The following is a 27,227-nucleotide window of genomic DNA, read 5'->3' on the forward strand; positions in this document are numbered from 1 at the left end:
CGGATCACTACAGTTTCAGACCTACTTTAGCTCTTATAAAATTTATAGCTAACAAAAACCTACTAATACCAAAGATAACACCCTGACTAGTATCAGTCTTTAAGATCCTTTCTGCTTCTCTGTATGATCTAAACCCCTATGTTTAAACAAAGTGGTCTGATCCATCTTTTTCTAGGGACTACATAAGCGGAGCAAAAGAACAGAATATGCAAATCATTTTCTTTAGCTTTGCCTGAGCATAAAGTGCATAGATCATTACTATCACTTGACCACCTTGCTACACGTGTGTTTGTCATCAAAACACCATATCTGTACTTCATATATAGTGTTTTAGTGGTGGGTATACTTCATCTAAAAAGCATTATCTTTAAACATGAGGAACTCGCTTGTTAAAGATCCATACGCTCTTTCACTTGCCCTACTATGTTCTATGTATGCCCAGAATGATAGCTTTAACATCTTTTTTGAGTTTTGGGTTAATGTTGATGGATCATCCCAAAAGTGTGGCAGACCGATCTTTTTTAACCAATTACAAACGTGGTTGAGCCATATGATACTATTGTTGTTATCCAAATCCATTATTTCTTTTAATCCATCCTTGTAATCTGACAACTGGGGTGTCGACCAAAGTCTAACCCAAAGCATCAATGGTCTCAAAATCGCATGTGGTGATCGGTACGTTTCATATTCAGATCAAGAATATTTGGTATTAGTGGCGTGCGCACGGGTAGTCTTAGTAATGCTCTATAAAATTTGTTTTCACCAACCTCAAAAACCTTTTTGCACGAGGGTCCCCATAATTCAGCTCCATATAGTGCTGCTGATTGGGCTTTAAACTTAAATACCTCTAGTGCTGGCGAAACTGCTTTACTAAGACTATTTCCATGCCTTTTCATAATCTGTAACATGTTTTGCGATAATATCCTATTACTTTTTTCTATTTGGATTTTCCAAGATAATTTGGAGTCCAGGGAAACAACCAAGTAGCTAAAATTCTTAACATGTTCCAATTTTTGTCCATTTAAAACCAGATTTTCCCTAAAGGTTTTATGAGGGTTTATAGCCATGTACTTCGTCTTATTTGTATTGATCTCAAGGCCTTTTTCGCTACAATATGTTTGGAATGTGTTTAGTAGACATTGCAGTCCCTTGGGTGTTTGCGATATAAGTATAGTGTCGTCAGCGAAAAGGAGGGCTGGTATTCTTTCTCCCCTCAGTTTTGGTGCATCATTTTTGCAGCCCTCCAAAAAAAATGGAATATGCCTTGCATAAATCTTTTGTAAAATGTCAATTAAACTAATAGGGCGGTAAGTTTGCGGGATCACTCCTATCGCACTTCTTAAAAATTGTAATGATTTCTGCCCCCTTCCATGTCTCCGGAAGATCTGCACCTGCAGCTACAGCATTACACAAACAATTAATATAGGGGCCCCAGACACTGATTTTGTGTTTATATAGGTCTCCCGGAATTTTATCTAGTCCAGGGGCTTTCCCATTTTTAACTAGATTAATTGCCAGTATTGTTTCCTGTAGATCAAAATCTAATTTACCTTCACTTTGACTTAAGAATAACTCGTCATTTGAAAGAGTCATATCATTCTCAGGTGCTCCATACAACTTAATAAAATGCATGATCCAGGTAGTCTCATCAAGATAGAACCTTTTTCTTTTCTATTTCCTTTGGCCACAAGTTTCCCAAATGACATTTGATCATTGTTCTTGGCAGCAGTGAGTGAGTAGGACCGAATCTCTTCATCCCATGATGCCTTGGCCTTCTCTTGTACTCTCCTGTATTTTAATCTAGCTTCTTTAACTGCCGACATGTTATTGTTTTTTATAGCATGGACTAATTCAGCCTTAGCAAGACGACAGTCCTTATTATACCAGGATTTCCCTGCCAGCTGGAGATTTCCGTCCCTGCCGGTCTTTTTTGGCATTTTTGTTACCAGCGGGATAAGTTCTTCGAAGAACCCCTTATGTAGATCTAAAAATATATCATTTTCCACTAATGTGGTTGCATATCTGCAAAATATATTTGCAAATATTTTATAAACACTTGCCAGCATTTCACCACGTTCCAGCATATACGCCCATTTAACTGAGCGGCGATTGTTGCGAACTAGAATATCATCTGGCTCACATAAGTTACACTGTTACTCTCGGTTGAGCTAAGCAGAAATCTACTGTGAAAAACAAACTCAAGCGTGCGGTGGTCACTCTCAACTCTTGGCATAATATTTAGATCTACTGCATACGGCCAAATATCAAATGATAAGATTATATGATCAATTTTGCTCTGGGACTTGCTTCTGCAGAAAGTTGGGGCCTTAGTTACGTCAGATGGTAGATGTCCATTGCATGCTCTCAGGCCATGCCCAACCGTTAGTCTCATGATTTGGAGTGCTAACACAGTGCACGGAACCATCTTGGAACTGTACATTGTAGGGATCTTATTAGCACTTTCTTCCTCTTCTTAAATTATTTCCAAGCCCTGTAATAGGTTCATAATTACAATTGAAGTCATCACCTATCACTATGCTTATGTTTGTGTCGAATAAATTTAGAATGGAATCCAAATGTTCTATAATTGCAGACTCCATAGAAGCCGGGCAAGGTCTGTTATAGATGTTGTATAGGAGCAGCACCCTTCTATCTTAGGTTACTATTTTTATACCAAGTATATCTAATGAGTCAATACATAATTGCGTGACTCTAATATCGAGGGTCACTTTTACCCATATAACTAGGCCACCAGATGGCCTTCCTCTTGCAGATGGGACTGCAGCCACATAAAAAGTTTTATACCCTACCTTAGTTAAATCTATTTGTGAGGGTGTCCATTATAATTGTTTAACACATGGATGAACTGTTAGGAGATTTGAGATAGAGTGGGCAACTCCACAGGGCTGTCGCCAATATTATTTAAACAATATTTATTAGGCATTACCTAGAAGAATAGTGTAAGGTTTGGGACAGCCTGTGGCCTCGTGGTGAACAGCATCACTGGGCAGCTGTTTACTTAACTGAGCACTAACATTTAGAAAGATGTTAAAAAAAATATGTATTTTATATACCTGGTAACTGAAGACAATGAAAAGAAGCACAGAAGGTCTTGCAACATATGTCTTTAGGCTCACCTTTGTTTAAAGACACTGTGCCCCAACCATGTAAAAATATGATAAAGTGTCTTCGGAATTCAAAAAGAGTGTTTCTCCATTGTGTGGGTGTGTTTCACCTAAGTATATCAGATATCCTCTCATTGTATGGCATTTTTAGGAGCTATAGTTTTCAAACATGAACATAAAAACATTAACTTCTGACCACATTGCCAATAGGGAACCAAAAGGAAGATAATTGTCATATGCACCCTCTGTGTGACCTAAGTGGTCATTATATATGCAAAACCGTTATAGGCTATTAAGTAAAATAGAAGAGACGTTTCTGTACTCCACACATCCTTAACTCATGTGTTTCTAGGTGCCATCATGTGATCCTGAATAAAAAGTTAAAATAAAAATGTGCCTAGGGTCACACAATTTGTGCTGACTTGGTGACTATGATTCATCTCAGGTTTTATAGTTTCACATTGTGCAATTCAGCCACTAGATGGGTATCTCTCTCTCTCTCATTTTACCATCATCTAAATATCGTGCTCTGTCTTTAATTTTTCACACAGGAGTTTCTTGGGTGGCAGACAGAAGGCACTGGTAAGCTTGTCTCGTTTTGGAATTGAAGATCTAAGAGAACTTCAAGCGGAGCCAGGCATCTGGCTCAAACGTGGAGTGACTTGTCCAGTATTATCTCAGATGTTGCAATTAAAAGGAAGGACATGCTTTGGCCATGATGAAACGATATGTAGGAAGAGTACCAACTCCAGACACCAAAGCTCTTTGTTTCGAGGTCCATAACTTTCTCACTGCACCACTTTGTAGTGAGTGGACTGAAGACTGGTATTCTTCCCGCTGATTGCTTAGTTTACAGTCCTGTATTATTACATACTTACTACCAGCGTTTAGTTTAATTTAAGTCCTTACTATATCCGTAAATAAAAAAGCTGCAAAATGTTAAAGTTATTGTCCAAGAGTGCACAATTTGTCACAAGGGGAAGCTGGGATAATTAAAAAATATGTCTTATGATTCCATAGTTTCTATTATCCCCTCAAGGCCGTAGGCGTGGAAGAAAAGAAAAAAAATCTTCCGGCAACAGACCAAGGCTAAAGACCGCTGAGTAGCACTGAGTTGAGGCCTGCAGATCCAACATAGTAGGTCTTTCATACCAGCCAGAGAGAAACTCCATAAACAGTCAAATGGTTGTTAATCTATCTTTATTATCTTTTCTTTTATTGTTTTGCATATAGGCTACGTTTGGTCCAGACAAATGACTATACACCTGATTAAAGGGTTACCAGAGGCAGAAACATTTTGACTGAAGATGTGGGTTGAACTAAACCCCACTTTCGTTTTAGTTTCTTCCAATTGGGGACAACAATAAACATTTTCAAGTACGCCAGGAGGTATTTTTAACCTTTCTACTCAGAACACCCATATCTGACACCCATTCGGACCCCGCATACCTAAAGAGCTCGCCTCGGCTAATCCTTGATCCCACACTATTATCCTTTGTGATTTTGGTGTGAGGAGGGGACATACGATGAAGTATGCAATATTTCGGTGATTGAAGGCTTTCGTCGTCTAAAGTATAGGGCTGACAAAAGGAATATTTACATTTTTAGTTCCTTTGTTTTCTTTTTTTTTTCTCCTCGATATCTTGGCGATTTATAACCATTAGCACACATTGTGTCCCGATTGATTTTGGAGGTTGTGATTTTCTTTTTTTTCCTTGTGCATTTCCCTATTATGTTGTTGGAGATTATTGTATTGCCAAAGAGAACATGTGTACCCTTTACATGTTTTGCGAACATCGAGATGCTGCCACTACTTCACTTTCTACAGGAACTGCTACCCTTTCATCTAGACATAAGTAAAGGAGATGGAAGGAAAAATTGCCAGCTGTCCCATCCACCCACTTCTAGTACCCCAACCCACCTCAATTAGAATGCTATCAATGGCAATTTTCATAGCAGCATAGCCACGATCAACACAGCCGGAAGGAGAGCCCTCTTGGTGAACCCAAAAGCAGCATTGGAGAAGCCCTCTACTTAGGGTGGCACCTCCTTTGCTTTTCCAACAACGATTTTTGACCACGGCGGTTCCAGAAATTAAAAGTTTACAATTGTCATGTGCACCTGGAGAAAAATTGCAGGACATGGGTAGTTAGGCATGATGGACTTGCCAACAAAGCTTTTGCTCCTCAAATTGGCTTCTGCCATGGAAGTGGGGGACGCTCCAGGGACAATGTTCTCATTTTGTGCAGACAACTCTGGATGCAGCAGGCAGAAGTTGGCCTTGGACGCCACAGCCATACATGACTTGAAAGGAATCCACTTACCCTTTCAGTTGGACGGAGATTTAAGCATGTGTTCCTAGAGAGGTGACACAAGGTTTACAAAGACATGTCCTATTATATTAAAGGAGGCAAAACTGTTCTTTTTCTTTTCCTTAACCACATCGCTGCTGTGGTTATTTTTCCCCTGTGCTGGAAATTGGAAAGCTCCTATATTCATGATGAGCTCAGCTCGTCATCAGCACAGCTCAACTGTGCCTCATGACTAGCTGAGCTCGTCATGAGCATGGAAGGGGTTAAATGAGGAGAGACGCCTACTTAACATCTATGCCAGATTAAGAGTGGGCCTTGAGTAAAGGGGCGGGTTTACATTAACAGTGGGCTCGAAGGCATACTGAAGTTACTAGACTAACGAAAAACCACGGTGGACTGGTGGAGGGTCACACTTCAGACTGGCAACAAGGGGAACAAGATGAAAATTATTGATGGCTTGTAAGAGGCACTAGACTACCATTTAGCTTTGAAGATGGGGAGGGGCCAGGTTAGCGTTGAACTGAATGAGGAAAGGTGGATATCAGACTACCTTTTGCCCATAAGAGGGTCTTCACACATATGAACTGAGGGGAGTGAGAAAGCAGACTACAGATAAGCTGGAAGGGAAAGAGGGAAAGATCAGACTATCACTAAACTGTAAGGGAACCAGGACGGATTACTGATGTCTCCTGAGAGAGTAGCTGTCTGGAAGACAAGAAACCAGGAAAGATAGTTGGAAAGGTGAGAACTGAGAATGGGCAATGGGCTTCCTAGAAGCCTCCCCACTGTGTTACACTACCTACTTAGGGGCTCATTACGATGGTGGGCAGAAAACCTTCCCTCGACAGTCGGAATTGGAGCCCTTCTGACCGACTCGGTTGGTTTACATTCCGACTGTTTGATTATGATGTGCGCAGTCGCAATGTAAACCGTCCGGTCATTCCGATTCCGTTCCTAACGACTCACAGAGTACTCTTGTCACTCGCAACTACATCCTACACACCTTATGGACAGCGTTTCTGCAGTTGGGATTACGATGCCAATTTCCAACAGCCTTTCCACATTGGCCTTTCCGACACTGAAAGGCTGTCGCAAAGTGACTTCGGGGGCCCTGGCAGGACCCCCTTGCCCCCCACAGCCCACGGTTCTTGGCCGAGGGGGTACTTAAGAGATCCCTCTGTAAAACCCTGCTTGTACAGTGTGGCAGGCACCATGGCGTAGTGTTTTCTGCACACACCCCATTTCCCCATAGGCGCCTGTGTTACGGCCAGTTGTCGGATGTAACACGAGCTCCCATCGAGAACAATAGGACTCTGACCAAACAGCGTTTGGTCGTATCGTAATCCAGCAGTCGGAACTACCGACCGCAAATCGGTCAGTCCCGAATCTGAGTCTGTGTCCAGTGGAGGCTTTGTGCCATCTGGCGTAATGAGCCCCATAGTTGTGGAACATTGTTGAAGCTTTGCAGCTTTGACTTTTTTTTACTGAGGCAGAAACATTTTAGAAAAGAACCTTAATGAAAAAATTAATTGTAGAAAAGAAATGATGAAATTTCATTTACCCATGCTAGGAACTTGTTGGTGCAGAATATACTATTTGTACTGCTAATTGTGGCAGGACTTGGTAGCTCTATCTGACCAAAAAGCGAGTAGGAACATGAAGTAAGTACATTTGTACTCTGCATGCTGTAAGAAAAGTAATACTTTTAATATGTGCGGAACAACACAATCTTTGTTTTTTAGTATTAGAATATTTCGTATTTTTTCCATACTTGATAATGTTGGGGTTTTTGTGCTTACCTTGTTAGGATACATTGAGCGCCACCGAGACCAAACAAACTGAGGCAAACAGAGAAATTTCAGAACTAAAAAGGTAAAAAAGGAAAACACTTCATTGTGAAATAATGTTGATATCCATGCTGATGAATAATTCTATATGTCTTTTGAACTAGCCTTTTGATATTGTTACATTTCAGTTAAGACTTCCCAGCAGTTCCTTAGTTTTCACATCATAGATATTTGTGTGTTGTGACATTGGAGAGGCATGTGATCTCATTATAATCCTGAGTTGTATTGGGCAGCAGCGAGAACAAAATATCCCCATCTAATCTCAACGGATGCAGCTGACTAATAATTATTGCTTTTGCTTTACATTGGTTGAGAAAGGTCCCCTTGGTTGGTCTGGTTAGTACTTGTAAGGGTATATACACCTAAATGTTTTGTTAAAACCTTTTGTTGCTGACTGGCCTTCAACAGTGGATTCAGTTTTTAGCAGAGCCTTGATCCATAAGCAGGAGACCAGAAAGAATAAACGCCTATTCTCTGCTGCCTCTGGGATGCATGGTGCACCTCTGGATGAGGTTGCGGCACAGCACACTTCTGGTCCTTCTCATCACATTCAGTGTGGATCTGTGTGGCAGCCCTGGAATGGGCCAGCTCTTAACACACAACTCCGGTTGACTGAGCTATGTTTTTTCTCACAAGTAGGTGAGACTCAGGTAAAGGAACTGAGTTCTAGTTCTGTTGTGACAAAGCTTGGAAGACCCAGGTTTCTCAATCCATGTGGCTTGTGGAAGTCCATGAAAAATAAACGTCAGGAACTCCCTACTTTAATGATCAGCAAGGGCCGGCCTACACCTACACTCCCAAATCTTGTGCTGCCGATTTTCCCTGTACACAGATCTCATTTGTGAATCACAATCTGGGTGACGCCCAGAGGTATTTTTATGGTTTATATCTTTTTATTCATTTTAGTCAATAACATATGTTCACTCTCCTCCAAAAGCCAGGTGAAGCGTATAAACGGGGAGATGAAACATGAGTTATGGAGGGGAGGGAGTGCTGAGGGAAGGGGAGGCAACCAGTACAGAGAGGAGGTGGTTAGTATATGTAGGGGTAGACAAAACAAGATAAGGCTTGGTCTCTCTCACAGGTGCCATCCCAGTAGATTGCTAGAAATCTTCTAGCTTGGCAAGGTGTGCTACAGATTGGCAATAGGTTCCCCTAATCTTGGTGGTCTTGCGCAGGTGCTGACCTCTTTAATCTAAGAACCTGGAGGTATTTGGGACATGAGAGCTTCCAAAATTCTAGTGATAGAAATTGAAGACAGGGGCCCCGCATTTTATCAAATTGTAGCACCTTGTTGTCTAGTGAGGCCATCGGTACTTCCATTCCATGGTGTTCCAGAGTCTGTGTAGCCAGAGTTCATGTTGTGTATGGGTGTTGGTGCCCTACATGGAGGTAATAGCCTGTTTGGCTGCACACAAAGTCATAGAGATGGCTCTCCCCTTGTTGGAGTAGAGCGGGTAAGTCCAGGCGTTTGGGATGCCTAGCAGGATATAACTGGGAAAGGAGGATTGTCTGCATTAAAGATCTCATTGACGTCTTTCAGAACTGCCTCCCAGTACCTTTTAAGTTTGGGACAGCCCGATATGAGATGTGTCAAAGTACCAGAGTGGCCACAATTGTGCCAGCTGTCCTCTGAGCTTGTATGTTTCCTATATAGCCCATTGTAATTTTCCTTATGTTAGCCTAACTATACACATTTTAGGCCACTTTTGCTTTGCACACGTTAACAGATTTCAAGCTTGTTTTTGTGCCACATTGTATATTCACAAATAGTCAGCACATGTTTTTGTTCTTTTTCTGGGATTTAGTCTGAACAATCTAGGCAAGGTTAAATGACATAGCTCCTTGTTATTCTCGGTAGTTCGAACACTAGCACCTAGACAGAATATAGAAAACACGTTTTGTCTTGTATCCCAGGACATGTCATTTTGGATAGGACACCGCATAGACTTGCAGACAGAGCAAAGGTCCTGAGACGTGAGGGCTGAGTCGGTTGGGATGTAGAACAACTATCTATGTATCCTAAGGTATGGTATCCACCACTAAACCTGCTCGACGGGATCCTGAAGCTTCCCCCGCCAATGCACACTGGGACCGTTCCAGCATTGATAAGGTCCCAGAGAGAGGCTGGGACCAGATTCTGTGCTAAGTGTGGCCTTTCACCACTGCTGCAGACAGAGCAGGGCCAGTTACATGGGCGAAGGGGCCAGCAGCAATGCGAAAGGCAGCGCCTCTGTCTGATCCCCCAGAACTCACTGTGTGTCTCCGTTCCCGGCTTCTCCAGATGTGGGGCGCTACAGCCGGTCTCTTGTACAGTCCACAGTGCGAGAGGGCTCAGTGTTGCACTCTCTGCCACCACCGTTTTCAACAGCCCGCTGCCCGTGCATTAAGCCCGAACGTGTCTTTCAGGCACCGGACGTTGTTGAGCTTCACGGCCGCCTCACCACTCACTCCCACAGCGGTCGCCATCTTGAGAAGCCCTCACGGTGTCGCCCTTGCTCAGGAACCAGCAATTCTGTGTCTGGATGGTATGTATGGGAGCCCTGCATCCTGGGCGTAAGGATGTTGGCCCAGGGCACGGGTGCACAGGAACAGGCGGCACAGCTCAGCAAAAATTATCCTACCTAGCAGTCATCTGGCCATGCCCCCTAGCCCACAGCATTTTAGAGGAGCAGACTGCTCCTCACCCATGTGCATATCAGTCCATGTTATTCCAAGTAGTTGTGATAATGTGTCTATAGCATTTTGCTCATTCTGCAACAGCCATTACTGTGAACCGGTAAAGAAATATTGTACACAATCTTCAGCAATGTCTACACAAGAATATATAGCTCAATAATTCGCCTATGTTTATCTAGCTCACCTTTTTCCAATTGCACACATTCCATATGAATTAAAGCTGAGTAAACAGGGTGCAATGGAATACACAATTTTGTCTGCAATTGTTAACGGAAAGTTTGTTATTACCTTTGTTGCCCACAGTATACATTTTTAATGTGTTTTCAGTCTTAAGTAATTTAATATTAGTGGTCTGTATATTTTTGTATTTATAGTGTATTGTCATGCTGTGTCCTGTTCAAAAAATGCTTTAGTTGATTGAGTTCAGCATTATGCAGTGCACCTTTCCACAATAGCAGTCTGATTTCTGCTTCAAACATCCCAATCTACCTATCTCCACTAATGTTTAGTTAAAGCCAAATGTAGTTCCTGCACATAGTCTCTGTCACACTCTACCCATTCTAGCCAGGCGAGGAGTCTCCCAGCCTTATTCCCGTCCTCATACAGCCTCTGTTTGGAGACCACAGAGGCTGCCCGGTTACTCTATTCTACCAAATCTCTGTATTCTTCCTGCTTAAGGTGTAACTGGTGCCCCAAGCAGTCTTTTGTCTGACTGCATATCTAGTTCCAGTCTGAAAATATCGCCTTCCAATCTGTCAGCCTGTCCTCTCCACCCACAATCAGGAGAATGGCCTGACCCCTCAGGATCACCTTGTAGACTTCCCAGATGGAAATACTAATCTGCTATATCCATAGACTCCAAGGCTCCTGAAAATACAAAGTTGACCGCCAGGTTTCTGCTCTTGAAGCACTATGGGTCAGTGACCAATTCCTTCCAGTCCCTCGGTATTGTCCCTAAAGTTCTACACACAACGGGGAATTGTTGGCAATTACTCTGACAAGTAGTCTGGCTCCTCGAACATGACCTGACATGATGCAAGTGGTGTGTAAGAAAGTAGTCAATGTGGGAAAAGTGCTATGCGCCTGAATAGGTGTAATATTTGGTCATCAACTTTTGCTTTTGCTATACATCAGTGAGACCCAGTGCATAAACCAGCAAGGAACCTTCTCCTCCTTAACTTATTGTGGTGTTTTCCTATCATTATCATCCCTCAGGATTACATTTAGCTAATTCAAGGGCAGATCACAGATATGCAGGCGATAATGACCAAGGTAATATAGAACTAGGTAAACAATGTATTTTGTGTTGGTACAAAGAGTGAATGTTACAAATTCAAAATATAATGAAGATATGCTTGAAAGGTTCTTACAGTAGGAATCTTAGTTTACAGATGTTTCTTCTTTTTGTTTGCAATAGAATTAATTCAAAACTTGAAAGCCAGCTCAAACAGATGGAACATGATAACATGGCAAAGCTGCGTCATATTGCAGAGGATCATATACGGATAACGAATGCAAAGTAAGTCAAATTGTGTTTCAGACATTTTCTTACTTCTAGCAACTCGTTTAACATCATTGAGTGATTCAACGACTATAGAAATTGGTTTGCAGTCTCTCCCTGGCCTCTGATGTTTGCTTTCTGCCTAGTACATGTATTTGGCAGGTAGGAATTACTGATAGAGATGATAACAAACATCTTGTGTTTTTGTTGTTGATCCCTTCTGTTTCGTAGTTCCTTGGTGTATGAGGTAGATGGGTGGAGCAATAAGTGCCATGATGTCTGCCATGTTTGCGACCCTTGACCCTTCCAGGTAGGGCGTTCCCCCTCCGCACAGCACCGCCTGTGTGTCCCTGCCCCAGCTGCCACTGCTGAGGAAGTTTGAGGCCCTCCTCCACCCGCAGGCTACCACCTACACCTCATCCCTGGTGGCCAGTGGTAGGCCGTAGGTTTGCTCATCCTCATTGTATTGCCTGTATTTGCTTTCATTGCTCCGTTGTAGTGATTGCATTTTCATTGTTGTGTCTGTGACTGCTGTTGTCTGTATCCCCCGATGCCTGTACACAGTCTGTGCCCGTTCTCTCCCTCTGTTTCCCTCGCTGCCCCAATGTCTCTCTGCCCAGTTTCCCTTCTGCTCCTCTCGCTGCCCTGTGCCTCTCTGCCTGGTTTTTCCTTCTGCTCCCCTCGCGGCCCCATGTCTCTCTGCCCGTTTTTGACTTCTGTTGCTTAGCTGCCCCTGCATTTCTGTGACCTTTCTGCCCTTTCCTGTGACCTTTGTGCCCTCTGTGCCACTTGTTTCCCCCCGTTTTTTGTGACGTTTCTGCCTCTTTGCCACTTGTTTCCCCCCCGTTTTTTGTGACCTTTCTGTCCTTTCATGGGACCTTTTTGCCTCTGTGCCACTCGTCTCCCCCTGTTTTTTTGTGATATTTTCTGCCCTTTCTTGGGACCTTTGTGCCTCTGTGCCACTCGTTACCCCCAGTTTTTGTGACCTTTCTGCACTTTCTTGGGACCTTTGTGCCTCTGCGCCACTCGTTTCCCCTGTTTTTTTGTGACCTTTTCTGCCCTTTCTTGAGACCTTTCAGCCTCTGTGCCACTCGTTTCCCTCTGTTTTTTGTGACCTTTCTTGGGACCTTTCAGCCTCTATGCCACTCGTTTGCCCCCGTTTTTTTGTGACCTTTCTGCCCTTTCTTGGGACCTTTTAGCCTTCTGTGCCACTCGTTTCCCCCTGTATATTTGTGACCTTTTGCCCTTTTTGTGACCTTTCTGCCTTCTGTGCCACTCGTTTCCCCCTCAATTGTTGTGCCCTTGCCTTCCGTTTCCTTCGTCAACCCTCGCCGCTGCGTCCCCTGCGACCCGGCCCTTACTGCCAATTCACTGCCCCTACCTTCCACCTCCAACCTGCTGCTCCTCCCTCCCACCTCCCCATATAGGCCGGTTGCTGCGCGGTGAGGAGAGCGACTCTTGACCCTTCCAGGTAGGTCGCTCCCCCTCCGCACAACACCGCCTGTGTGTCCCTGCCACTGCTGAGGAAGTTCGAGGCCCTCCTCCACCCGCAGGCTACCACCTGCGCCTCATCCCTGGTGGCCAGCGGTAAGCCGTAGGTTTGCTCATCAATTGTATTGCCGGCATTTGCTTTCATTGCTCCCGTTGTAGTGACTGCATTTTCATTGTTGTGTATGTGACTGCTATTGTCGTCTCCCCTGCTGCCTGTACGTGGTCTGTGCCAGTTCTCTTTCTCTGTTCCCCTCGCTGCCATCGTGTCTCTCTGCCCGGTTTTTCCTTCTGCTCCCCTTGCGGCCCTCGTGTTTCTCTGCCCGTTTTTGCCTTCTGTTGCTTAGCTTCCCCTGCATTTCTGTGACCTTTCTGCCCTTGTGACCTTTGTGCCCTCTGTGCCACTCGTTTCCCCCCGTTTTTTGTGACCTTTCTGCTCTTTATTTGGACCTTTCTGCCTTCTGTGCCACTCGTTTCCCCCCGTTTTTTGTGACCTTTTTGCCCTTCTTGTGAGCTTTTTGCCTTCCGTGCCACTTGTTTCCCCATATATTCTTGTGACCTTTTTGCCCTTTTGTGACCTTTCTGCCCTCTCTGCCACTCGTTTCCCCCTCAATTGTTGTGCCCTTTTGCCTTCTGTTTCCTTTGTCGCCCCTCACCGCCCACGCCGCTGCGTCCCCTGCGGCTCCGCCCCCCTGACTGCCCATTCGCTGGCTTCGCCTCCCGGCTGCTCCTCACTCCCACCTCCCCATACATGATGCGGCCGCTGCGCGGTCGCGCCGCTGGCGCGTGGCAAGCCCGTCTGTGCCCGTCCGCGACTGGACTGCGCCCAGCTCCAGAACCTCTGGCCCCCGCCACGACGACCGCCGCTACTACGACGCCAGCACTCTGCACGCTCTCAACCCCAGACGGACCCACAACTGCTTCAAGGCCGCCCCAAAACACGCACACGGTCCTTTCACCTGTCGGAACTGCAGCTACACCAGCCACAGAGACGACAAACCACCCGCCAAGAAAGACCTGAACCACCTCCGATGCATACTACTGAACACCCGCTCCGCACGCAAACACGCCGTCAAGCTCTGGGACCTGCTCAACACAACCTTCCCGGACGTCGCCTTCCTGACAGAGGCCTGGTTGAACAACTCCTCCGCACCCGACATCTCCATAGCCATCCCAGACGGCTACAAGATCACCCGCAGAAACCGCACCAACGGAGTCGGAGGAGGAATCGCCATCGTCCACAAGAACAGCATCAGGGTCTCGACTAGCACCAACGATGCGCTCAGCACCGCCGAACACATGCATTTCCAGATCCACACTGACCCCAACTCCACCCTCAGAGGCACCCTCGTCTACAGACCCCCGGACCCTGCCCCCAGTTCAACAACTCCATCGCCGACTTCATCAGCACGCACGCCCTGACCTCCACCGACTACATCCTCCACGGTGACCTAAACTTTCACATTGAGAACGACAGCAACTCCACCACCCTGATCGACAACCTCGCCAACCTCGGACTGAGGCAACTCGTCACAAGGGCCACACGCTCGACCCCGTCTTCTTCTCAAGCCCGCACGTCTCAGTCAGCCACACCACCAAACTCCTCTGGGCCGGCCACCGCTGCATCCACTTCACATTTCAGAAACATACCACCGCACCCAACAGATCCCCCGCCACCGCTGGAGCAAAATCACCGAAGGCCAACTACATGCAAACCTCGCTCTCAGCCTATCCCCGAACACCGACGTCGCTGCCCACAACCTCAGACGCCGGATCGAGCTGCGCCAGCACCCTCGCCCCGCTGAAGAAACCCCCCCACAGAGACCCCAGCAAGAGGGCTAGCTGGTTCACCCCAGAACGCCTAGATTCCAGGCAAGCCTGCCGGAAACTAGAGAACAAATGGCACAGTGAACAAACTCCGGACAGCCACGCAGCACACAAGGACGCCATCCGCAAACACCACCACCTCATCAGGGCTGCCATGAAGACCTCCTTCAAAGACCGCCTCTACAACAACGCACACGACAGCAAGGAGCTCTTCAACATCGTGAAGGAACTCTCTAACACCAACGACATCCCGCCTTCGCAAGCCCTGTGCGACTCCCTCGCAACCTTCTTCCACCGCAAGATAGCAGACCTCCATGACCGCTTCAACACCCAGACAGCTCCAACAGACAACAACACAACAGACCCTCCGCACACCATCGACCACGTCCCCTTGTTAGCCTGGACCAGCTTGATCTTCGATGACCCCATCAAGACCATGAGCACAATCCACTCCGGCTCTCCGTCAGACCCATTCCCACACCACGTCTTCAACAAAGCAAGCAGCTCCATCGCACCCCACCTACGCAACGTCATCAATCTCTCCCTTGAGAACGCGACCTTCCCAGAGAGCAGGAAACACGACGAGATCAACGCCCTACTCAAAAAACCCAAGGCGGACCCAAGAGACCTCAAGGACTTCCGACCCATCTCTCTGCTCCCCTTCCCAGCCAAAGTCATCGAGAAAATCGTTAACAGACAGCTAACCCGATACCTCGAAGAGAACAGAATCCTGGACCCTTCCCATTTAGGGTTCCACAGTAACCACATCACTGAGACCGCCCTCATCGCCGCCACCGACGACATCAGGACCCTGCTAGACTGCAGCACTCATCCTCCTAGACCTCTCCGCCGCCTTGGACACCGTCTGCCACCACCGCACACTACGCGCACGCCTCCACGCCGCAGGGATCCGAGACAAGGCTCTGGAATGGACCACCTCCTTCCTCTCCGGCAGAACCCAGAGCGTCCGCCTCTCCCCGTTCCGTTCCGAAGCCTCCGATATCATCTGCGGCGTACCCCAAGGATCCTCCCTCAGCCAGACACTGTTAAACATTTACATGGCCCGCTCGCACATGTCGCCCGACAGCACGACCTCAACATAATCTCCTACGTTGAAGACACTCAACTGATCCTCTCCCTCACCAAGGACCCCATCACCGCCAAAGCCAACCTCCATGAAGGAATGAAGGCCGTCGCCGACTGGATGAAGATCAGCCGTCTGAAGCTGAACTCCGGCAAGATAGAGGTCCTCATCCTCGGCTCCAACCAGTCAGCCTGGGACGACTCCTGGTGGCCAATGGAACTGGGGGCAGCCTCGACCCCCACCAACCACGCACGCAACCCGGGAATCATCCTCGACTCAACTCTCTCAATGACAAAGCAAGTCAAAGCCGTCTCCTCCTCCTGCTTCAACACCCTCCGTATGCTCTGCAAGATCTACAGATGGATCCCGACAGATACAAGAAAGACAGTCACCCAGGCCCTCGTCAGCAGCAGACTCGACTATGGAAACGCCCTCTACGCGGGAGCCCCGGCCAAGCTCATCAATTGACTCCAACGCATCCAAAACGCCTCGGCACGACTGATTCTCGATGTACCACAACACGGCCACATCACCCCCCACCTGAGAAACCTGCACTGGCTCCCCGTCAACAAGAGGATATCCTTCAAGCTCCTCATCCACGCACACAAGGCACTCCACAAGACCAGCCCAGCTTACCTCAACAGACCGCTCTCCTTCTACACTCCCAACCGGCAGCTACGCTCTGCCGACCTCTCACTCGCCACCGTCCCACGCATCCGAAGAACCACCACCGGCGGGAGATCCTTCTCCCACTCGCCACCAAGACATGGAACACCCTCCCACTGAGCCTACGACAGACCCCAGACCTGCTGACCTTCAGGAGGATACTAAAGGACCTGGCTGTTCGATCAGTAGCGCCCCTCCCCCTCGCCTATTTCCCCCCTCCACCCCAGCGCCTTGAGACCCTTGCGGGTATGTAGTGCGCTTAACAAATGACTGATTGATTGATTGCCACTCAGACGGTTGCAAGAAATTGCTAGTGCTACCTAATCATCCCTTCGATCCTCTCTAGGATGTACAGTGTCCGCTCCTAACCACTGCCTGGCTTTTAAAAAAAAGTAGATAAAAGTGGTTCTGTTGGATACAATTCGTTGTCAGTTACCAACCTCAATAGTTGCACAAATGCTTATACGATTAATTATGAGGAAATAAATTCAAAATCTTTTGATTTATTTCCTCATATGAATTAGCCATTTGTGCACCTATTGATTTTCGTTATAGACAACAGCTCTTATCTGACAGAACCACTTATGTTTATGTACTATGACAGCCAGGATCTGAGGAACACCAGGTTACCCCATTGATGCTTAATGTCTTTCAAAAATAGCAGACTGTTATCCATTTGCTTAAGATGTCAGGATAGCTTATGCTGTTCTGTTCTTTGCTAATTAAAAGGACACCTCTTTCTTCCTCTTCCTTGTGCTGTCTTTACCTTGCATTCCTTCCTTCATACACTCCCTCTCCCCATTTTCCCTCTTTTAGTCTTTTCTTCACTCAGTCTCTCTCCTTTACCTTACTGTTTCACTTTTGCACGGCACACTCACTCTACCTTCCTCTCTCAATCTTCTCATTCTGTTTCCCGACCTGTTGTCCCCTATGTCTTTATCTCTCATCTTCCTCCCCAGCTGGTTCTGTCTGTCTCTCTTGTTCACTCAATTGCACTCCTCCCCTCAAAATCCTCTTCACTGGTTTGCCTTTCTTTAAGGTATAGAACTTATCCTACTTTTATTTTTTGAGTTATTTATGGAGTAAATGACAATTTGAAAAAACATTTATCTGGTTCATACTTAAGCATTTTACTTCCTTAGCAGGTTGCGAAACACTGATGTTAGCAGACGAAAGTGGTTGGTGCCAGGCTCAGAATGTTCACCCTTTACAGGGCAGCCCTTGGAGAATGATCCGAGTATTTTTGACAACAAACTACAGGATACCTACCTACCAAACAGGTGAGGCCTCTTGGAAAGCATTCTTAAATAGACTCTATGTTGAAGAAGGGCGAGTTCTGCAGCGATCTCTCAAGCTCGCCGTGATTGATACTATAGTGGTGGGTAAATTAAGTAAAAACGTTGCACTATTCTTCACACCAAATCATGTTACCAAGGTTAAAACAAATTGGTCTTTTAAACACATTTGCTGTCAGTGGAAATGCAACCCTTTTTTAGGTCTCGTGACGTAAACAGTGCATGCTCTGCTCTCGTTTTACGAGGCTTCTTGGAATCGATACGATTCCAGAAGCCTTGTTCTAGCTCCACTTTCAGCTTTGATTTGTGCGCGTCATTTGGCATCACAAATTATGTTGAAAGCAGTGTAATAATTGCATGCAAGGCATGTCATCGCGCAATAAGAACAATCCACACTTTAATATTTAATAGCAAAAAAGGTCACTTTTATTTAAGACAGTCAAAACAGATAATCCTTTACTTGAACTTATTACGAGAGAAAGAACACACATTGATACATTTTTCCCCAAACATTTTCCATAATAAATCTAGAACCAAAACACATTCCCAACAAACCTATCAATAAAACCCCCCAATACTGTAAAATCCCAACATTTTCTTTCTCTCCTCATTATATTTCCATAACCATTTTTCTCCTACCCTCCCCCCACCCCCAGAGGGAAAGGATAAGCCCGCTCTAGACTATCCAGACCCCCCCCACACAACGCCTAACAAACTCATAAACAAGGAAAGGATAAAACTGTAAACTGTCTTAAACAAGATTAGTATTTATTTTTTTCTTTTATTAAAAAAAAATAAAGAAAAATAAAATTAAAAAAGAGAAAAAGGTGAGTGGAACTAACAACTACGCCACAAACCTCCCACCTTCGCCCAGTGACGTCATTCCCGCCCACCGACTTCCCTAAATAACCTACCCTAATCCCGCCCCCTTCCCACTCTACTACCCAATCGCTCTAGGTGGATTGTTCCACTGCGTGAAACCTCCCAGGGCGACACCCTGTCTCCTTTTAGCCTCGCCCAGCGGGTTTGGATCTCTTACCCGCGGCGTGACACAGTAGGTATATTATCAGCTTGCCGCACTTTTTTTTTGTAAGCTTGTTTATTCTCTGCCGCCATGACGGTAAGCGTATCTCTCTCATAATTATTTTTTCTTTTGTTCATTGCACTGGGCTCCGCGGTGCACTTCTGTGTCGTTGTCCCCACCGTCCTCTCCCATACCACCACCCAGCCTCGGTGTACACCACCAGTGCCGCAGCTGCTGAGCGTACCATGCAGACTCGGCCTGCCATACACCCAGCACACCTGGAGACATAAAACACGCTCTCTCCTTCTCTCGCTCCCACTCCCGGGCTTCGCACTCATTTCAGCGTTCACACTCGCGGAAATCTCTTCTGATTAACCTTGCTGCATCCTGATGAGACGAGCGTGTGTTTACGTTTCCGAATATGGATCAATCATTTTCTTGCCTTTCCCCCTGCCCTAGTGCGCTGAAAAAGGCACACCGGCTGCAATGCTGCTTTTGCGCATGGTAGTTTCCAACTTTTTTCTCAGAGTCCTGCAGATGGAAAGCAGGAATCGGCTCGGACCTCTGATACATGTGCAGGTTGGATACTAATGTGCATTTTCACAGTACTAATGTGGGCGAATGGCTCTAATCTTAATTATGTAGTGGCAGCAGCCACACGCAAAGCACGGAAGGACGAGTGGGAGCCCTGGGCTTCAAGGCGTTTTATGCACACATTGCTTCTGTCTGAGCGTTGTTGCGTGGGAAGTTTCAAGGCACATCTCGTTTGTCGCTCCTGCTTCCTATGCTCTCAGTGACCCCAAGCGCCTAGAGGCGGTGAGTTTTACGGTGCACATTTTGTGTCAAGCCCTGTACAGATGTTAGGGGAAAGTTGTTTAAACTGCAGTTCCTTTGCTGCATACTTCGCATGAGATCTTCATTTAAGTCTTTTATTTCAGGTTTGCACTTTTGTAACGTTGTTACTGTTAGTCTTTGCTCTGCGTCCGGGTGACTGGCACACAGCCCATGCAGCAGGAAGCGCTGCACATTTTTTTTTTTAAAACCTTTATTGTAGCATTCAATAAAAATACAAGTATGGGCCTACAACCGCGGGGGCCGGCCGCTAAGAAAATTAAAATCTCCAATATCACCGTACAAAACGGCTCATCAGCCGACAATCCCGAGGTCCGGCAGCGATTCAGGATAAGAATTGTATTTAGGAATGCACAAATGGGTTCCAGGATGAGACAGGTTTCATTTTATATTTTATGCGAGAGGATCAGGTGCTATACAATGAAAAAGAATGCGAGGGACAGGGTAAAAACAGGATTTGCATGAAATAACCACTATAATAGAAAAGTGGCACCAGAGCATTGAGGCCTTTACGAAAGATAACAAAATTCACATTCCATATTGCTCCGGCACTCAGAGCCCGCCCACCCAAAAGTCAGGATATCATAAGAGCATCAGCACCAAATACGAGCACACAATAAGAGTCTAGTTGATTCATAGCTATACTGATCCTTAAAAGGGGAAAGGAAGAAAGATAGAAAGGCCATAGAAAATAAAAAAGGCAAAATAAGAAACCCCCCTCCAACCCCCCACCCTGCACCCCTGCAAATGGCTATAGCCTGACCCCACTAGCAGCGTGCCTGTCGCCCCTAATAACTAAAACCCCAAAGGTAGGAGAAGAAACGGAGGAGGGCATTTCCGTGTGGGCTCCCGGCCCCTTTAGACCCCCCGCCCGAGACAGCCACCCCCTATCATTATAAAGACAAGTTTAAAACAACAATATAAATGAAAATAGAGGGTACCGTGTGACACCGCCCAGCCTCTCAGAGCAAACAATTACAAGTATAACCGCCATGCCAGCCATTCCCGACCCAGTCGATCTCAACCTTGGCCCTTCCAAACCAGAACGCGAACCTCTCCCAGCGAGACCCAAAGGCACAAGAAGAAGCAATAAAGAGGCAGAGAGTCATCAGAAAGCAGTCCATGGCTACCGGCAGGCAGTGAGTCCACAGGAACTGTAGACACAGACGGCCTCTCCCTCCTAGTTGAACAGTTCCAATGTGTCTTGCACAGGAGTCGCAGCGTCACCAGGAAAGGAGAAGATGACCACAAAGGAAATAGAGATTCACAAACAAAAGTCTCCGGGGGGGGGGGGCGCGTCTGATGTATCTCCAAAGCCGGCGGTGGTGGAAGGTTCAGCAAGATCATGACATCCTCTGGAACACAATCTCCCAGGGGACCATCCGATGGTTCCAATGCCTGTTTCCTCACGGGGCTCTCGCACGGAATCAAAATGGCCGCGGTCTGAATGGCTGTAGATTCCGGTTCCAACGATAGGGCCAGGCCCGGTTACGTCCGGAGCATCGCGGATAAGCGCGTGTCTAATTTGCTCACCAAAGTATCCACATGTGAGCGAAATGACCAAAGTTCTGCCAGTATCGACTTCAGTGATGGCTCATGCACCGCTCGATTCATAGTTTCATGCCCGACATCGGTCACAATCACCTCCCCGGGTGAATTTGGCATCCTCGGGGGGAACAGGCAGGACCACGAAAGTGCAATTTGCGATGGGTGACCAGTCTTCGTCCGCAACCGCGGTCAACCCGGCGAAGGCCGCAGGCCAGAGACCCCGAACCACCAAACCCCGGAGACCGTGAAACGGGGTCGCGGGATGGGGCCCCCACTCGCAGCCGGCAGCAAGCTGACCCACCCCTCGGTCGATGCTGAGCGATGAAAACGATCGCTGTCAATTTCGGGCTGAATTAAGGCCTCCACTCCGGTTGACCGGACCCAGCCCAATCCTCCTGGCGGATGTTGTTGCACTACAGCCCGGCTGTGAAAGTACTCCAGGCCCCGGCTTCACCGCTGGAGTAGGCCGCAAACTTCAACTCGATGGAACTTCGTCAAACAAGCCGATAAAAGTATCCGGATTTCACCATCGGAATGTGGATCAGTTCATGCACACAGAGGCTGGGCGTAAAGTCAGGATAGCGTACAGGATATCGTGGCGGGTTACGGAGGTCGGCCAGGAGCTTAAGCAGCCATCTTGCTTACGTAGCTCCTCCTCCTCATTTTTTTGGGGGGAAAAACTTTATTCGTGAATGTATATTCTCCACATACGTATACAGTATTATCAGCAGACATACACATCACGTTTTTCAATTTACTCCCAGTCCCAAAATAAAGGGTGGAGACTCGTCCTCCAGTGCTTTTCCATACAAATTCGTGTGTAGTATTAGAGGTCTCCATTAATATCAGAACATTTCCTTATACCCACCCCAACTATCCCTCCCCCACCCAGCCAACTCAGGTGTACATTTCCTCCTAACTGTTCTGTCTCAGCTCCCCAGCGTTGACCACTTTCTGCCAGGATCATGTATAATAAGCTCTGTGTGGCCACCTCCGTCCCGCCTCAGTGTCCAAAATATACTGTATTACTCCCTCAGGGTCTCGGTGTGCTCAGTTGTCCTTGGACATGGGTCGATCTATACTATCTAATTCTAGTAGCATAACTTCCCAATCTAGTGCCATCGGGATTTTTCGCCTCCCACCTTCTTCCTCCTTTCTAAGGGCAACACATTCTGCCCTACCCCATTTCACCACGTCTGCCCTCCATGTCTCTACCCTGGGCGCTCTCGGGGACTTCCACTGCATTGTAATCTTCCTGATCGCCAGCAGGAAAGCTAAGTCCACAAATCGCAGTTTGGGTTTTAAGGGTTTGGGGCGAGGCCGGGCTCCCACTAGGCAATACAGTGCACTCTCCTTCACCTGTATCTGAGACACCTCTCATCGTCCGGCAGACCTCTCTCCAGTAGCCGCCCAGCTGTGGGCACGACCAAAGCATATGTAGGAGGCCTGCCCCATCCGCCCTACATCGCGGGCACTGATGGGAGGCGTTGGGAAACATTTTGTGAATCCTCTCCGGGGTGAGGTAAGCCCTGTGGAGTACCATGGCTTGAATGTATTTGAATTTCACATTCCGGGAAACCCTCTTTGTGTGTCAGGGCCACCCGCCAGGTCTGATCAGTAAAATCCTCTCCTGTGTCCTGTGACCAGGTCTCTCGCAGAGTGTCCAAGGATAATGCAGCATGAGTTCTGATCCCCGTGTACAGCCATCTTACCAAGTGGCTGCCTGCCCCCATATAGTGTACTAGGTGCACTAGTTCGTGTTGCTGTGGTTGGCTGCGTTGTGGCGCCCAAGTCGTCCTAAAGAAATGAGAGACCGTGGCGTGCAGTAAGTAATGTCTGTCCGAAGTCCCGGTCGCCTGTACGAAAGAGCGATGGTCCAACAGTAGGTTGTCCCCGAAGAAACTACCCACCCCCTCAATCCCATTCGCTGTCCAGTCCTGTATGGCGTGTTTGTTGAGTCTTCCCTGTGGTGTCGGGATATCTAGTAAGGGGGATATTATCTGCATATGGTAGGACCGTAGACGTGTAAGCCAGTGCCTTCTTCCAACAAAGAAGGGCAGTACGGAGCAGCGGCTGGCATTCTCGTGGGAGTTTACTCTTAGGTAGCAGTAAGGTGTGCAGGTCACCCCGGCCAAGTTGGTCTGTTGTCCATCAGATCTCGTGGAGATTCTTCCCGGCCAGCCAATAAGACAACCATTGGAATTGACTTGCGTAAAAATAACCTTGGAAGTCGGGGGCCCCGAGTCCCCCCTGGGAAGTGCTAAGTTGTAATTTACGCAGGCTGAGCCGTCTTCTGCCCGGCCCCCATATAAGGGTAATCAGTAAGGACTTAATGGACTCAAAGGTACGGTGCGGGATGCATATAGGCAGATTCACAAAGTAGTACAGCAAGCGTGGTAGCATTACCATCTTTGCTATCGCAATGCGGCCCATAACTGACAGGGGGAGTGAGGTCCAAAAGCTGATGCTGCCACGGAGACCTGCGATGGCTCTAGAAATATTACCGTCCAGCTGGTCCTTCGACCTCCTATATATGCGCATTCACAGGTATTTGAAGCTGCACTGGGCAAACTGAAGCGCTGCACATTAATAAGTCATTTTGATTCCGTTGCCATTAGTCACGATCACTTGCTTTGCTTATTTTGCCTTGAGTTGATATTACCCTATAGAAGCTTTAAAACCGCCCGGTTCTGGAGACGTCAGAGAGGCGTTATTTTATTTTTCGATGCTTTTTTGTCTCTGATAAATTGCGCTCAGCACTCCAAAATGACTTCCAGGCAGTCCTACAGGGGAGGCTCAGAGTGGTAAGGAATGCGCTGGGAAGTGTGTGTTTAACTTCAGGAAGAATTGTGATGCTACCAGGGTAAAAGGAAAAAAAATCAACGTTTTTAAACTAAACACGACTTTTAGAGCAAGCATAATGGATAAAAAGTGTCAGGTTTGACTTTTAGGATGACCTTTCATTATAGGTGGACGAGACACTAAAAGTTCGAGCCAGGCTCGTTCTTTTTTGTTGCAGCAGTGCTTGTGTTTGCAGGCCGTCTCTGTTGTTGATAGCATGTATTTTTTTACTTCAACTGCAGCACCCTTTTTCATTGCTGCTTGCCTCATCCAGCTACCTCACTCAGAGTATTTACGCAGCACAGCTGTATCACCTTGTGGCTATCACATTAATATCGAATTCCCCCTTCACTGTCACACATTCATTCAAGCTGCTATGTCATTTCAACATCCCAGTAGATGAAATCACCTCTAAACCATCCACTAACCACATATTTCACGCCAGAAAACTGAGGCTGTGAGGTTTTAATTGCTGGAGTAATCTCCACATGTGGTGTTTATCATTTCTACACTCAGCGAAGCTGTGATATTTCATATGCAACCCTCTTAGGCACCCCTACAGCAGTTTGTCAGTGACGTCCCATTCAACTCCAAAGTTTTCCCCCAGTTCCGGTTTAAGACACTTTTTTAAAAAAAATTGATGGCGTTGAGCTTCTTAACAAATTTCAGGTCAATTAAACATAAAAGAAAACGTTTTAATGCTATTGTGAATAAAAACGGAATAAAAAGAACAAACTAGCACTATGCTCAAAAACAGCTGCATTAATGTAAAAACATGTATGGCGCATAGTTCCCAAAAGACCTTTATTCAGGATTTCACCCAAGAATCAAGGCTGCAGCTGATCTCTGTTTGCCCACTGCAGTGAATTCCAAACAAATTCTCAGATTATATTGTTATAACATAAAGGAAGAATCACTTTTAACAAGACTTTTTCCATGATCAACTGCTATCAGAGACATTCAGCAATCGCAGACATGTTATGCCCTGTATGAGGCTTATTAGGGTGTGTGCTTAGCATGGATTTAAGATAAGGAAGCTAGAGGGAGAGATGTTCAAAATCAAACATCGTTGGAGGTATTGTGAGTTTAAAAAGTATGTAAGACCACTCTGTACTGCGGTTTTTAGCGCCTAGACACCTCCAGGTAATTGTTGAGCTTTCGAAATACCTATCAAATAGCTATGTACATTAAGCATCCAACAAACAACTCTCACACCAGTGGCCCTTTGTCAAGGGAAGTGAGGCCACAATCGCAGAAAGAACAGACACACTTGTTGTTTGCGGACCTCCAGCTTCACTGTTCTCAAACCATGCATTGACATCACCCACCTTCCTTGGGGTCGTTTCCAGCCATTTGCATAGATCTTCCCCTTTCTTGAGGTGATTGAAATTCAAAACAAGCATTAAAATGCAATAGGTCTCGCCTTTCATTAAGTTAAAGCCATTTGCTTTGCTATACAATACCATTAGCAAAGCAAATGGCTTTAACTTAATCAAAGGCGAGACCTATTGCATTTTCAATGCTTGTTACATTTCCTATGGCCAGCTGGCATGACAGAGCCACGTCTAGCTGGCTTTCTAGGCAGGGTAGTTTGGTGCATGGTAAATTTAAAGGCCATGGCCAGTGGGCTTAGGCATATACCTCGAGCCAAAGGCAACAACCCACAAATCCCATCATTAAAGGCAATGGGAGCCGGGTGTAAACCAACCATTGGGCCTAGCTTGGTGCTGTGATTTGATGGGTGCACAGTTGGGTGAGGGCCTGAAAGAAGCTCACACCCTACACTGAAATCTGCCTGTTATAGCTAGCTATATTAACTCCCACATAATGCTTTACAGAAAATCACAGATGACATCACACATGATTTCATTGATGATATGATCTTCTACAAGAGCCACAATTTCAGCAATGGCCATTTTTCATTATTAATGCCAATGAAATATTTTACATTTCACATTTTTACTAATAAACATAGATCTACTGTGATTTTGATGTAACTTTGTGCTAGATGTGCATCCCCACGACAATTAGGCATTGACTGAAGTTTTTTTGTTTTTTTTATCAAAGACCAGTAGATGAAGCAAGAATCGTGCATGCTCAAGATAAATATTTCTTTATGGAGGGGAAATTAGAAAATGATGTTGGGAATGGCTATAACGTTCTACTCAGTGCAATTATAAAATAATAAAAATATTTGCAGATTTAATCGCTGACTCTAGGAAGCTGGCTCTTTATATGATATATCAAAACGTTTATATACTGTGTAAAGAGTCAAGGGGTTCCCTTTTGAGTGGGCAGGCCTTGCTATGCAATCACTAAAGTGCTCTGTTAGGGGGTAGTGTGGTCGAGCAGCCCTAGGCTTAACACAGAGGAGTGCAAGACATTTGTATATACACACAATGATTAATAAATGACAACACGACTCAAGTAGGTGATCCACACCAAATTATACAAATAGCAAGTATTTTTATATATGTTTAGGCGTCGGAGAAAAATCGTTCAGGTAAGTACATTTTCAAATATAAATTCTTTTCAGTTCAATAAGTGAAGACAGCAATTCCTGAGTTCTGCAATGTTATCCCATGGAAGGGAGAATAAGTTCTGCAAATAGGTACAGTACATCGACTTACAGGACCAATCTCCAGGAGTTAAGGTGAGTGGTGGGCAAGGTTCCAGGTAGCACCAGCAGTACCGCACCAGGGTGGCCTGGTGCATTGTGCAAATCGGCTTCGGGAGCCCAATGCGTTTCAATAGGGACCGGTCACTGTAAAGAGGCTTCAGGTTCCGGCTAGGAAGCCAGTCTGCATGGAACAAACTGGGGTTCAAGGCATGCGATGCTCTGAGTATTAGGGACACCTGGGGTTCTCTTCTCCATGGGCCGGGGGGGATGATGAATGCAGAGGTATCTTTAGGTGATGATAAAGCATGTCACCAACCAGGTTGGTGAGTGAGGGGTTTTATAAATAAAAGAAGGACTCTCTTCTTTCCATAGTCATCCCACTCAGACCGCTTTTACTAAGCAGTTTCTGATGGTACTCCTCTTATGTTTGTTTGATATTGATACCCAGGGGACTAGGAGTACTCTCCGTTCACCTTTGGGAATCTATTCCCTTACTCTCTTTATTGTTTAATTGAATA

At 46.3% G+C, this 27,227-nt stretch overlaps 1 protein-coding gene across 3 annotated transcripts in view; it reads left to right on the forward strand.

Annotated features, from left to right (window-relative positions):
• MPHOSPH9 (M-phase phosphoprotein 9) overlaps positions 1-27,227 on the forward strand; it is a 692,762-nt gene that overhangs the window by 424,234 nt on the left and 241,301 nt on the right. For 2 of the 3 annotated variants that reach the window (XM_086942918.1, XM_086942919.1), the window contains exons 15-17: positions 7,245-7,309; positions 11,381-11,482; positions 17,672-17,809. In XM_086942918.1, coding sequence (XP_086799044.1) covers positions 7,245-7,309; positions 11,381-11,482; positions 17,672-17,809 — 305 coding nt within the window. The remainder of the gene's footprint in view (positions 1-7,244; positions 7,310-11,380; positions 11,483-17,671; positions 17,810-27,227) is intronic. The other variant, XM_086942920.1, reaches the window with a different exon arrangement.

The sequence above is a fragment of the Lissotriton vulgaris genome, chromosome 11 (genome assembly GCF_964263255.1).
Source record: "Lissotriton vulgaris chromosome 11, aLisVul1.2, whole genome shotgun sequence".
NCBI classification, from domain to species: domain Eukaryota; kingdom Metazoa; phylum Chordata; class Amphibia; order Caudata; family Salamandridae; genus Lissotriton; species Lissotriton vulgaris.